This window comes from Patagioenas fasciata, chromosome 1 (assembly GCF_037038585.1).
Source record: "Patagioenas fasciata isolate bPatFas1 chromosome 1, bPatFas1.hap1, whole genome shotgun sequence".
Lineage (NCBI taxonomy): Eukaryota > Metazoa > Chordata > Aves > Columbiformes > Columbidae > Patagioenas > Patagioenas fasciata.
In genome coordinates, this window is record NC_092520.1 from 164,493,761 (window position 1) to 164,508,570 (window position 14,810).

A 14,810-nucleotide genomic window follows, 5' to 3' on the forward strand; every position below is an offset into this window, starting at 1 on the left:
ATATTATTCAATATATTCATTAACGATTTAGACGAGGGAATTGAGTGTACTATCAGCAAGTTTGCTGATGACACTAAGCTGGGAGGAGTGGCTGACACGCCAGAAGGCTGTGCTGCCATCCAGCGGGACCTGGACAGGCTGGAGAGTTGGGCGGGGGATAACCTGATGGAATTTAACAAGGGAAAGTGTAGAGTCCTGCATCTGGGCAGGAACAACCCCAGGTTCCAGTATAGGTTGGGGAATGACCTATTAGAGAACAGTGTAGGGGAAAGGGACCTGGGGGTCCTGGTGGACAACAGGATGACCATGAGCCAGCACTGTGCCCTTGTGGCCAGGAAGGCCAATGGCATCCTTGGGTGTATTACAAGGGGGGTGGTCAGTAGATCGAGAGAGGTCCTCCTTCCCCTCTACTCCGCCCTGGTGAGACCCCATCTGGAATATTGTGTCCAGTTCTGGGCCCCTCAGTTCAAGAAGGACAGGGAACTGCTGGAGAGGGTCCAGCGTAGGGCAACAAAGATGATTAAGGGAGTGGAGCATCTCCCTTATGAAGAAAGGCTGAGGGAGCTGGGGCTCTTTAGTTTGGAGAAGAGGAGACTGAGGGGTGACATTATTAATGTTTATAAATATATAAAGGGTGAGTGCCACGAGGATGGAGTCAGGCTTTTCTCAGTGGCAAACAATGATAGGACAAGGGGCAATGGGATCAAGCTGGAACACAAGAGGTTCCACTTAAATTTGAGAAAGAACTTCTTCTCAGTGAGGGTAACAGAGCACTGGAACAGGCTACCCAGGGAGGTTGTGGAGTCTCCTTCCCTGGAGACATTCAAAGCCCGCCTGGACACATTCCTGTGTGACCTCACCTAGGCGTTCCTGCTCCAGCAGGGGGATTGGACTAGATGATCTTTTGAGGTCCCTTCCAATCCCAAACATACTGTGATACTGTGATACTGTGATTATTGTATCCCGAAGAAATGTAATTGTCTCTCTTTAAACTCAAAACTGAAAGGTTTTGATTCTGTGGAATAATTTATCTCACTGACACTGATTTCTCTTAAATGATTGTGTGAGTTCGTTCTGAAGCATTGAGGAAGTTGTTTTCACTTGCATAATTTCCTTGAGAGAAATTTGAAAAATCAGAATAAACAGTTTGAGGTTTGGGATGACGATGGATGGTCCATGGATTTTGACACTCCTGTTAGTATGGGGAGGGTCTGGTTGTGTGGGCTGCTGTTTTACTTCTTAGCATGATAGTGGTTTCACTTGATACTTGCTAATTTGCAGAATATTTATTTATGCTGTGGATCTTGGTGAGGTATTAGAAAGTTCAATGGGAAAAGCAAGGGTAAATTTCTTCAGGGTATAGGTTTCATCACTTTCCATATCAGTGTCAGGGTAGTGTGGTATCAGATGGATATGTGCATGGTTGATGATAGTTTTCTTTTCTGTCTATGTAATTCACATGATGTTTATTTCCACAGTGATTCATAGAATTATAGAAAAGTTTGGGTTGGAAGGGACCTTCCAAGGTCTTCTAATCCAACCCCCTGCATCTTCAACTAGATCAGGTTGCTCAGAACCCTGTCCAGCCTGGCCTGGAATGTCTTCAGGGATGGGGCATCTACCACCTCTCTGGGCAACATTCCAGGGTCTCACCACCCTCATTGATTGTTGGGTGAAAGTTGTCAATGAGGTATATAGTATGCATTCCTTGCAGAAGGGATGAGAGATACTGTTTTTGCCGTGTTTTGGATGATGGCAGGTGTTGTAGAAGCAAGATGTTTCAGGTCAGTGGCGTTCTTGCATTGAGTCCTTTGGCAGATGTGAAGGGTTTGGCCATTACAGTATCCAAGAAGCTGATGTTGATCCAGTTTGAAGAAAGGTCTCTATAACCTTGGAGTAGAAATTGGTGAGAGCGCCCTAGCTTTCACTCCAGGTGTAGCTTCAGTACAGTATTGGTGTAATTACTTAAAGAAAATATTTAACTCGTGGTAGCTTGTGCAGGCCTATCACCTGTGTGGGGGTATTTTTGCCCATTTTTTTACCTGTTGTCTGCTCAGAATCACTTTTCTGGATGAAGACATAAATACGCTGGCCTGGACCTTAAAGAAGCTTCTGTTGGACTGGGATGCCATTCTGGTTTGAGATGGTAGGCAAGTCTGGTGCTTTGAAACAAACCTTTTCAGTATCTATTTTCATACCATGCCTTGGAGGACTGGCAATAACATTGGCATAGCAAGTTTATTTCCAATGAAGGAAATGTAGTGAAACAAGCATGTCTCACGTATCAAAATAGATATAGATCTTTATAGATAGATGTTTATAAACGACATATAGGTACCTGATTTGCCAGTAAAGTTTGCATTAATTTCTGCCTTTTGAACTAAACCAAATACATAAAAGTAGTATTTGTGACATCTGTATGATATTCCAGGTGTTTTGGGGTTTTTTCTGCTTATTTCTACTAATACTGCTACAAAGGTTACATTAAAACAATTCTAAGCTGCTTAATTATTCTGAAAGAATGCATATATCAATATACTTTTCATCAACAAAACTATCTTCTAATAGACTTATGTGATGTGACATGTTTTAATGAACTTTATTGCTATCCTGTTATGTGGAAGAAGAATGACAGTATTTCTTCTTGTAGCCTTGAGTATCTGATGTCAGTGTAATGATAGAAAGCATATTTTTTTTCCACTGGTGATGCAGTTCAGTGTATTTAAAATATAAAAGTCAATGAAAAACAGATAATATCCAGCCAGACATTTTGAAATAATATTGCTTAGAAATCAAAATATATTTGATAGATATGTACTATACATGTATGGAAATGAAAATTATGAAAATAAATTTTATTCCGATATTTCTCTTGCATTACACGTATATTAAATAAATATTTTGTAAAAGGACGACATTCTGATGTATTTTGAAAAGTCCTTTATTTCGTATAATGTTTTGTCATGAAGAAAATAAATTACTTCCTGGGAAAAGGTTTTTACTTGACTGGTTTTTGTTTTGTTTCGTCATGCAGGATTGACCAGTATATTTAAAAAAGTGTACGAGTTGCTAAAAATATTTTATGTTTCACTGTAATGTGCCTCAATTTTCTAAAATAAAATAAAATTTAAAAAACACCAAACCCATACACACCAAAACCAAAACAAACAAGCAAACAAACAAACAAAACAAAACAAAAAACACCTTAAACCAACATACTGGTCAGTGAGGAAATAAGATTTGTAGATAAAGAGCAACATAAATGTATATTTGAATGAGCTGAATTTTTCTGAAGTGTATTATACTAAATACTAATTCAGAGAGGTTGTGGTATACATGAAACAAAGGGGAATGCAACTTCTTATCAAGAAAATTAGATTTCTTCACCTGGCAAAACTGCTGAATGTGTGTCTGGTCAAATTATCCCTCTGCCCCTTTTGACTTAATGTCTCATCTCTATCGCTTTCTCAGTAATTGTTGGCACATACTTGCTTGATGAGTCCCTTCTTAAACCTTGTTTTTTTTCTTGACAGATTAATTATTTGTGCCTGTTGCACCAGATCTAAAGATTTCTATGTATTTTTACTGATTCAGGCACATTCGTTTTGTGAATGTCTAAATTTTCTGGAACGCTGTTCATTCCTAGAAAATCTAAAATGAGTGAAATGATTGCACAACCCTTAAAAATAAGCTGTAATTTTTCTTCTTCAGCAATAACTCAAGCTGAGACCGTTTCTTCTAGGAACTCCTTGCATATAATTTACCCAGCAGAAAGCAAAAATAGTCTTTGTAGATATTCACCGCTTTTTATCATTGTGAAAATTTTTTTGGGAAAAAAAAAGCAATTCTACTATTCTGTCCAAAAGCATTTGATTACCTTATGCCATTATATTAATCTCTTCCATTATTTGCTTGATTTGAAGGTGTTGTCAGAAAGGAATTTTATTTTTCTTCAGTCATTTCAAAAGGAGAACATAAGATTTCTTGTTTTTCTATAACATATCTTATAGAGGCACTGGAAAGCAAAATTACCCCTTCTGCACAAAAACTTTGCAGTTCTATTCTGGTTTAGTGTTTCTCTTCATTTCTGTTCTCTAGCAGCATGTTACACCCTTATCATTCTTGCAGGTTCACTATCAAAGTTGCTGTATGTTCAGACGTTCAAATAAGTCATTTGTAGAGAAAACTACCTTTGTTTTGTCATTTTGTAGCAGAGAGAAGTACAGTAAGAAGTGCCATGCAAACACTGAAACTATATTAATTCTGATCATAGCTTAGACAATATTTTTTCTTTCTTAGGTCCAAAATTTGTTTGCTGGACTCATGGCTTTGTAGTCTAATACCACGAAATCTAATATGTTGACACTGTTGAGACTGTTTTCAACAAATTCTAATATATGCATGACCAGTACTAGTGGTCATGCAAGAAAATTAAGAGCATTAGAAGTGAGGTTAATACTAACATGTCTGTCTGTTGCCATGCAGGTGGGTAGGACAGGTTCAGGAAAGTGACCGTGTTAGGTATCCACTTGCTCAACATCTACCCATGAGACACAAGGGAAACCAGGAGACATTTTCCAAATCTTTGTAACAATTTTGTTTGCTGGACTTGCTAGGTTTTGTGTATTTTCACAGAATTACAAATATTTAAAAATTATTGGCAAAACTGTTTAGGATTCACGATAGTTTTAACTAAAATTGAGAGGAATTAAACAATGCAAAACAATCTCAGATTAAATAAATTATTCATACCAATATGTTTCACTTAAAAATACATTTTACTGAAGCATTTCATCCCGAGTCAAAATATGCATTGGAATCTAACTTTGGCTCACACCTGTTTGGTAATAAAAGTTAATTTGATTCTCCCGGCAGATTCACGAGTTACAAAACAGCTTGGAAAATATGTGAATATAGTGATTGTAAATCAAATCATTTTGCATATTGAACATCTGTATTTCTTAAAATCTCTAGTAGTATATATTGTCAGATGGGAGTGTCTAGGAAATATATAATGAGCAAGTTTGCAAACAAAGAGAAGTGATAATGTTGACTGAATTCTCTTGTCGATTATACTAAAGTAGCTCTGCTAAAATAATAGATTTTTCCACATTTACACTGGTTAAACTGAGAGCAAAATTTGACCTCAGTTCTGATGAGGGAATACAGCTGAAGAAAAAAAATGAATTTTCCCACTGGTGCAAGCAAAATAAATGGTTGTTTCTGTCTGACACTCTGTATTTATCACTTGTAGTTCTGTGTCAGCACTATTACAGAGATGTTAAGCTCTGCTAACAGAAATTATTTTCTTTTCCATACAGATGATGACACTTTTTCCAATGTGTTTTGTGAAAACTCTGGGAAGCTTATCAATGTACATTTATTTGCCCTGGCTGCTCAGTATTATTCTTTTGCTAACCTTGGAGTATGTACCCCATTAGAAGATGTGCTTGAAGCACTGAGAGGAGACAATCAAGGAACAACAGGTATATTTACATTTACATTTGTATTTAAATTTTTATTTTTCACTATAGGACCTTCAGAGTTTTGGTTTTGGAGGGTGTTTGTGTGTGTGTTTGTTTGTTTCCCCCTACATGCTTCTCACTTCAATTTTCATGTATTCCTAGATAGTTTCTTCATTGCTTTTGTTTAGAAAATGGATTCTCTTGCTGAAATTTCAGCAGAGGGGCCACAGCATTCATTACCTATAGACTCTTTCTGAGATTCAGTTTTAAAGGGGATGAGATAGGCAAGCAGACACATCATTTTTTGAGATTGCTTGCTAATTCTCTTTGTTTTTCTTCTCCCTGAGCAGCAGGAATCATGGCTCCTATTCTTGCTTTTTTAAAAAAAGTCTCACCCTAAAATCTAGCAAGTGGTATTTTTGTTACATCTGGTGTTTCATATTGAATATGTGCTTTGGCATTTAGTTGAATGTGGCCCAATAAGTGTTTGATGTCTCCAAAAAAAATGATGTCATAAAACTATAGTGATTTCGTTTTCTATCGTTAAAGAAATTGAATTAAAACACTCTCAAGTTGGCATCAAGTTGGACTCTGGAAGTCTTGCCCCTGATTACGTTTTTTGTATCAGATGATAAACTGGCATTTATGCCTACTTTGACTACTGTCATTTTCACTGAAAGTGTGCTCCTCATGGTGTCCTCAGTCATTATAAATTTGTTATTGTCTTTCAGATTCCTCATTAATTTTTCAGAGACAGACGGAACAGCTCTCGGCCTTTGATTTCTAGTGTGTTTTTTCTCTCTAATATGTTAAAACTCTGACTTTTGCTCCCATTTTCTACAGCGATTCCTTTCTAATTTTCCTACTTTACATGGTTGATTCCTCCGTTTTCCATTTCTTCAGAATTGCTAAGATGCCATAGCTGAGATAGTTTTGATAGTTGGTTCTGTATTGGTCTAAAACTATAAGTTTACTGTCTGACTTCTTTCCTTTCACTATTAATTAATCTGAAGCCCTTTTGTCTTTTTTGACAATGGCATGCTGCTTTTCTTTTGCTTGCTTTTTAGCTCTTTTCATTTTTATGATCCTCTCAATTCGCACTTAATTTTCTGTAATTCTGTAGTTACACCTTGTTATAGTTGAGTTCATACCTTGATTAGCTTTCTTAGACAAAAATGCAAGGATTCATTCTTCTTTTTGCCATGCAGAATGGAACATCAGGAATAAGACAGTTGCTAAATATTTTAATTTGTGTCTTGAAGGAGTGCTGCTCGGTTGGGTAGCTGGGGCCTGGGTTTGTGATGTAGTAATTCTAAATCATACTTCATAGGAAAAATAAAATGTATTCCAAATGTATACATCGGTATTATAATTCAAAACCTTTGTGTTGAATTGGCAGTAAGTATCAGTTAAAGTAACTTAACTGAAGTTTCTGGTAATCATTTGGCAGAAGTAAAATACCAAATTATGGATTCATAATGTGCAAGTTGCCAAATGAGAGTTGTGATCTTTTAACTTTAAGCTATTTCAGATATGTTGGACTTAATTGCGTGTTTCAGAAAATGTATTTATTTCCTACATACTAAAGCCTGCAAGTCAAGAGAAGTGTAAATCTGAGAAAACAGGCAACTTTACGATGGCCTTGCTCTTATTCTGAAAAGTATGCATCAGGATAGTTCTGTTTATGTTTCAGATGGTTTTAATTCATTTTCTTGTTCTAAGACAAACATCCTTATGAGCCTATTCCCACAGTTTGCGTACTTGCATACTTCTCTGACTTCTTCACCATCTTCATGTAGACATATTGCTCTCCTTCCTTGGAATAATTGGTAACCACAAACATTTTAGGTGTGTTGTGGATGCAGCTGCTCAGAATGGAGTTCTGAGTCTAAAGGGCTTTCTCCATTGCTTGTAACGAAGTTCACTGTGGTCCTTGCTGCACCATCACATTTCTTGCACTGAGCACACAGGATCCAGAAGACCCTGGCCCAAGGGGAGGAAGCCAGCACAGACAGTTTCTTGTTGGAGGGTTCATGTTTGATATAGGAAGCAAGGGCTGCTAGAGTATTTGATTAAGACTACTGTCTACCTTTGCCGTGTGTATATGGCCAAAATAATAGTCATGCAGTGACAGTTAATAAACCCATTGTTAAATTCCACATACTGGAACACGTGAGGCAGACAGAATCAGTCTTCCTCGATGTTTTTTTTTTAGCATAGGGTTATCCCAGTCCCTCAGTCTGGCCTGTGGAATTGAATCATAGTAGTGCAACTTCTGTATAGGTGGTGGTGTCTGTTGTGGACTGTGAATTTCATTTTTTATCTGGTGTCTCTGATTTTCCATAGGTAGCTGGGATGTAAAAACCCTGCATACTGTCTGGGGACAGACTTTTCAGATGGGCCTGTTTCAACAGGTCAAGGGGTAATGGTTTTTAACTAGAAGAGGGCAGATTCAGTACAGACATGAGGAAGAAATTTTTTACATTGATCTTGGTGAAGCACTGGAATATGTTGCCCAGAGAGGTGGTAGAAGCCACATCCCTGGAAACATTCAAGGCCAGGCTGGACAGGGTTCTGAGCAACCTGATCTAGTTGAAGATGTCCCTGCTTATTGCAGGGGGGTTGGACTAGATGAGCTTTGAAGGTCCCTTCCAACCCAAGCTATTATATGATTCTATTCTATGATTCTGTTCTATGATTCTATTCTATGATTCTGTGATACTACCATAGGAGATCTTGGGCAAATCTGCATTAGCCCCCTATGAAAGTCTCTCTCAATCTGTTCAGCTTCACAACTGAAGATGTAGGTGTAAATGACATTATAGAGTTGAAGCAGTTTTTCAAATGGAAAATAGGTACCTGTGCTAGGGGTTCACAATGTAAAGGAACATTTCAGTACTAGCTAAAACTAGTAACATTAAGCTTTCTTTTCTTCTGTTATATCCAGGTACTTCTGTGAAGTTCTTGAACCCCGCTTTCTTTTTTCATCATAAAAGGAGCTGGATCTCTAAATTTCTTATAGTTTTTGAAATTAGTGTTTGTTCTACTTGTTTCAAGAAAATAATTTTGTGATAGCAAAATGAATTTACACAGGGTTTTTTTTTTCAAATTTGGAAATGTCTTGGCAATATAAAACAGTCCTCAAATATGGTTTTCTATTGGATTGTAATATGTCTGCTTGTTTTTCAAAATTATGTAAAAAGAACTATCAGAATTTTACAGAAAATGTAGCAACAATAAAATTTATTAAAAATCCATAATTTTCTGTAAACAGCATAATTTTCCCTGAGCTGAAATGTAAGTGGAGTGTTCATTCTACAAAAAGTAGGAAAAAAATAGTTAAGAAATTAAAATACTAAAGAAACATCAGTAGCTAAGATGATAAATACATATCTAGTATAAGAATTTCTTCTGCCTGGAACCTCAGCAGTTGTAAGTTGAGTCTTGTTACTGGATTTGTGAATTCCTTCCATGTTTTAAATACTGAATTTGTCTTAAGTGGTGTGTGAAATGCTATTTCACACAGCAAAAATATTCAAGTAGAAACAAAAAAGGAGAACTTTTTGATTGTTTTCTAGGTTTTATTCTTTCATCTGAAATGCTTACAAATGAGGACTTTTTTAGGAGACAGTGGAGATCTTCACCATCTTAAAATTAAGGAGACTCTTTAGTGAAATGACAAATACTTTTTTCTGCTATTTGTTTTGTTTAGAAGTCTTTTAGTCTCTTTTTTCTTCTGTCAGTTCATAGAGTCTATATTAGATTTTAAGTATTGTCCTAACAGTTTATTATAAAAAACCACATGTTTAAGAAACAGAGAGATCCTACGCGTTTCGCAAAAAATAGAGAAAACACTAGGTTTCTCATGAGCTCCGTTCAATTCCCCACTCTCTTTTAAAGAAGTAACGCACTTGGCTCTGTTCCCAGCATGATCTGATCAAGGAATGCACATGCGTTTTGCCTAATGATCAGTTTTTGGACAGATGAACACATACTGCGTAAAAAGCAGAGAATGGGAAAATACATTAATCTGCCTAGTCATGTAAAAAAAAAAGTCTAGTTTTCTAGGAGCATGCTCATCTGTAGCAGTCTGGTTTCTTTTACCCTCACTGAGACGTACAAAAATTTCCATCCATTTGAACTAGGGCAAAGTGTCCTGCAGTGTTGGTGGCCTAAGAGAAATGTGTGGGTTTCATACAAGGGAGCAACTTCTGAGCTCCTCCTTTGGTTGGGGGATGTAGAGATCAACATGTGGGTGCCTGGTGTGCTCCACGAGCAGTAAACCCATGGTAGAGACTGACTCCATCTTGTTCCCATTCTCCAGTAATTTTCTAATGGAAAGACGTAGCAGTTCTATAGCCCATAGAATCGTAGAATAGTTTGGGTTGGAAGGGACCTTCAAAACTCATCTATTCCAACCCCCCCTGCCATAAGCAGGGACATCTTCAACTAGATCAGGTTGCTCAGAGCCCCCTCCAGCCTGGCCTTGAATGTCTCCAGGGATGGGACATCTACCACCTGTCTGGGCAACTTGTGCCAGTGTTTCACCACCCTCATTGTAAAAAATTTCTTTCTCCTATCTAACCTGAATCTCCTTTCTTCTAGTTTGAAACGATTACCCCTTGTCCTGTCATAACATGCTCTTCTGAAAAGTCTGTCTCAATCTTGCTTATAAGCCCCTTTTAAGTACTGAAAGGCTGCAATAAGGTCTCCTCAGAGCCTTCTCTTCTCCATGCTGAACAAACCCAACTCAACCTGTCCTCACAGCAGAGCTGTTCCAGCTGGCTGATCATCTTGGTGGCCTTTCTCTGGACCCCCTCCAACAGGTCCATGTCTTTCCTGTGCCCATCCACAGGATAAATAAAGAGAAAAAGAATGTTCATCTTCCTTTGAATTTCCCCAGGATCATTCATAAATTTTAATTGAGATATCTGCCATTTAATATTGTGAGCAAATCTACAGCTGTACACAGCTGTACAGTGTGATTAATTATCTCTGCTCTTATACTTCATATATGTAAAAGTAAATGAGCTAAACAACATGAAAACAAATATTTTCATGAACAAGAAGAAATAGTAGTTTTATAGTAGTACCTATTGTCTAGTATCTGGTCTGGTGTTAGATATGCTGCATCTTAAGAAAACTCACAGTGCTAAGTTTTACAGCGTGTTCAATGTTACTAATTCATCTATAATTCATAAGTTTAATCTTGTAATAATCTGGTGAGTTTTTAATTAAAAATTACCATCCTTAAAATATAAAAGTGCTATTACATGTTTTTAGCCTGGCATTTTTTTCTGATTGATTGCGAGTCTCTATTGTTATGTATTACATTAATGTGTATTTATTTTGTTAATCTGGTACAGGTATCAAAACTGATGAGTTTATGAATAATAAGAAATCACATGAAGTGCAGGTGATGTCAGAGCTGGTAGACAAAATAGCAAATCATTGTGGTATAAAGCAGGTAAGGAAGCAGTTCTTACTGTATGTTACTGTGTGCTTTCCATATTATTCTCCTTACTGTGTTCGAATACTCCATATTTATATTCTGATGTTCTTGTTTTTCCTGGAAATAATTGTAGCTTAAGAAGAGTCTTTAGGGCCAAGCTGAAGACCCATTTTATGCACAAATGTGTCATTCCAAAGGAGCTGCCTTTCAATGGGTTGTAATAATCCTCTATATGTTGAACAGCTAAAAATTGTACTGCTTTCTGCTATGCATGGGTACTGCCTTTTTTATCAGTATCATATTACTGGCAATTTACCATAGACATCAGAGTAAAACCACTCTTCTGTCAAGGGCTGTCACATAGAGACAAAAGCAGAAAATCTGAGAAATTATGAAAGCATGTCTTCTTCTGGTACAAGGGATTTAAAGTGTTTCCTGTTGTTTAATGCTGTCCACCTTTCTTTAACATGGATTGATATCTTCAATTAGAAATTCATTTAGGACTTTTTCAGTTTGAAGAGAGACCAGATTAGGCAGAGATTCATGTAGTTGGGTGTGCATGAAGTATATTTGGTAGAACACGTGAGATCTGAGCAACCAACACCATAACACACCCAGCAGTTATGAATCGGGCATTTCATACATCAGATGGCAAGTTCATCCTTGGATCATGAAGAATTTCAGGATTCCTTTCTCAAACTTACCTTTTTACAGGTACTTAATGATTGCACAGTGCACTAGATCACTGTTGCATTAGAACATTGTAGATGTTTACTTATGGATCTGTTGACAAAACATAAGCACCACAACAATACTGTATTTCACATTCTCTGTGACAAAAGTAACAGCAATACCATTTCTTTGGTTTACATACATGTACTTTTCTGTAAGCTTTTTCAATGTTAAACTTTCTCTTTTATTCCACATCTTAGACCTTTGTTGTGCCAAGACTAAATTTTCAAGTATCTGGGTCAACTGAGTTGGTTTGATAATCTTAATCTCTGTAATGCTAATAACTGGCTAGTCTACCTTCATCCTCCCTTTAAACTGTGGATGGCTAGTGGCTCTGGACACTGCATTTGATTCCTTTCTACATCTGAGCTGCACTTGCTTTCTGTACAAAGGGCTTTAAGTATAAATGGAGACCAGTTTTCTCCAGCCTAATATTCATTCCCACTAATATTTGTGGAGAACAAACTACATTTGTTTAAAACCAAAGATGAATAAGGTATCTGCCCAGATTTTATTCTAAACATATTCCCTCTGAGCCTTTTTTTTCCCTGAGTATGTCTGAGTGTGGTTTAGAATTAAAATGTCAGACGTGGGTAAGGGAGGATAGACAGCTGCAGTTGGGCTTGCTGACTCCATATTACTCTGGTCTCTGATATATTTTGTTCCCTACATTGTGCCTGGCCTTTGCAGTGGGAGGGTGCTCGTTGGTCTGCTTCATACCTGTGCCAGAGGGGTTGCTAAAAGTTAATGGTATGGCCAATTTTGCACTGGGGTGGAGTACATGGCCGTGCTGTGTTCAGTTTAGTACCGGGGTGTAACTGCAGCATCCCAAGTTACTGCTGCTGCCACCATAGACTGAAGGTCAGGCCCCAAAACTTGGAATCGGCTCTGAGTTTCTGAAGCTGAGCCTTGATTTGGAAGTTGTTTGGCTCAGACTGAGTTTAATTTAGATAAAATATAAATGATGCAGTACTCTCAATAGGCTCGGGTCAGACCTGTGGCATCCTTGGAAACAGAGATCAAAACTCTGAATCCTGACCATCTGTTTTGTGGGGAGCAACTGATGAAGGCAGAGTTTTAGGCAGTCTTCTCCTTACAACCAGGATTACCAGGTAAATAGAGAGCTGCAGTTAAGGCCAAGTATTATTGTATGAGATGCAATTGATTTGTGAACATCTGCGATGGCTTACAGCGATGGAAGGTGATCTCTCCCACAGGTCTTTCAAGAGCCACCCGCAGTGACAAGTGTGGGTGCCCTCAAGAGCTGTTAAGTGGATGCACTCTGTAAAGAATAAAAATCCAGTAGCAGCAGATTTGTGAAAGTAGTTTCTGCCATCATTAGCAGGTTTTTTTGCCTTGCTTACCTTTGCTTCAGGCAAGTATTAGTCCTTTAAGTGTTGAAGACTTCCACATACTGAAAAAGCTGCCGGAGAGTGTAGTTTATTTATAATGCAATACAAAATGTTCCCTGCATTTGCTGGAAGGTGGTGTTTCATATAGCATTTTCATTTAGATTTTAAATAGTTCCTGTGAGATTCAGGAATGAAAGGAAAGGAAAACCCATATTCAGACACTAAAAAAGTAGAGCCACCTTAATGACCTAGCCTAAGTCCCCTTGTAGCTGGTTGCCAATAAAATCTCAAACCAATCATTATTAAGTATCTGTCAATATGCTGCCATTTCATCCAGTGATTATGCACTTTTATCAGATGACTTGGAATGTCTTTAGACAAAGGATTATTTTCTGTTTATTTTTTGAAAAAATTGTAACATTTAATGAAAAATATCATTGCAATATATCACTGAATATGAAATGCTGACTGTTCTATATTATTTTTTTCCATTTTAGCCATACACTGTAACAAAATTTATTTGTGCAAAGTTGCAAATCCCTAATATATGAAAAGAGCTTTCCAGTTACATTAAAAAAAAAAAAAAAAGGTCTCTTTTTAGTTATTAAAAAAGCGACTCTTTTGGTTTTGGTTACCTTTCAACATAAAAAGATATAGAAATTGTAAAGTTTTAGGAGAGCTTTTTTCTTATTGATTTTTTTTCTGTTCTTCTCACAAAACAAAATATATACAGCACTTAATTAAAAGATCTGGAGCTATGAAAACACAACACATGCTTTACAACAGCACGTGTCCTCAGGGTGTTTCTTTCAGATATTACAGATCACTGACGGCTTGAAAAAAGCCCTCCATTTCGCCTCCGTCCCATGATGTGTAATGGGTGGTAGAGGATATTACTCTTTTGTGTTGTTTTATAATGTAGTATAATGAAGAATAAAATGAGAATAAAAGAAAAAAATATTACTAGCGTAATTACTTCTAGGTTAGGGATTTGAATTAAAACATTAAACGAAACTACCTAAAAGGGGGCTTTCAGTTATTTACCACCCTTTTTAAGCATTGTTCTCATGGTACAAGTGGAACTTTATTTTATAAAAAAGTTCTGATTAAACTCTGAGAAGAAGCTAGTGGTGATTTTTCTTTCTTTAAATGCACATTTGTTTTCTTTAATGTATTTGAGAAAGTTTTCCTTGGAAATTTCAGCATGTCCAGCAAGAGTTGCAATGTGTAAAGTAAATATGATATAATTCTGCATTCAGCATCACATTGAATTTGTAATTTGGTGCTGGGAAATGTCGGAATTCTTCTAGAAACAAAGTTCTGGATTGTACTGTGCCAGAAATTGTGTTTAAGCATAGTACCCAACTCACTATGGACAAGACCTTTGGAGTTCATTGTATCATGGAAATTTCATTTTAAAAGTTCATGCTTGGCAGATACGCTATGGATTGCTGATTGCCTTTCCTTATGTAATCAAGGGAATGTAAAGCAGGGATTAATTTCATGCAGTCTGTTTGTTTAGCACAAGATCATTGCCTGCTTGTTTTTAGTCAAATTTTCCTTTCGGTTTAAAACTATTCTCCCAGTGCTAATTTAACAATATATGACTGTTTTCTTTTGACTTGGAAACATCTAAGGAAACCCAAACGGCAGTTTGTCTTTAGAGCCACTAGAGGTCACACTTAGGAGCGAGGAATAATTCACCGGTTTACTCTGTGTCCAAATGCTGCCTTCCCCAGAAACAAAAGCCTTGCAAAGTGGAAATGTGCATATTCTGCATAACAGTAGTATCTGTTACATAAAATAGTG

The 14,810-nt window shown here is 37.1% G+C and overlaps 1 protein-coding gene across 3 annotated transcripts in view; it reads left to right on the forward strand.

Annotated features, from left to right (window-relative positions):
- METTL25 (methyltransferase like 25) overlaps positions 1–14,810 on the forward strand; it is a 65,120-nt gene that overhangs the window by 5,132 nt on the left and 45,178 nt on the right. For all 3 annotated transcript variants that reach the window (XM_065842860.2, XM_065842870.2, XM_071799627.1), the window contains exons 2-3: positions 5,322–5,486; positions 10,832–10,932. In XM_065842860.2, coding sequence (XP_065698932.1) covers positions 5,322–5,486; positions 10,832–10,932 — 266 coding nt within the window. The remainder of the gene's footprint in view (positions 1–5,321; positions 5,487–10,831; positions 10,933–14,810) is intronic.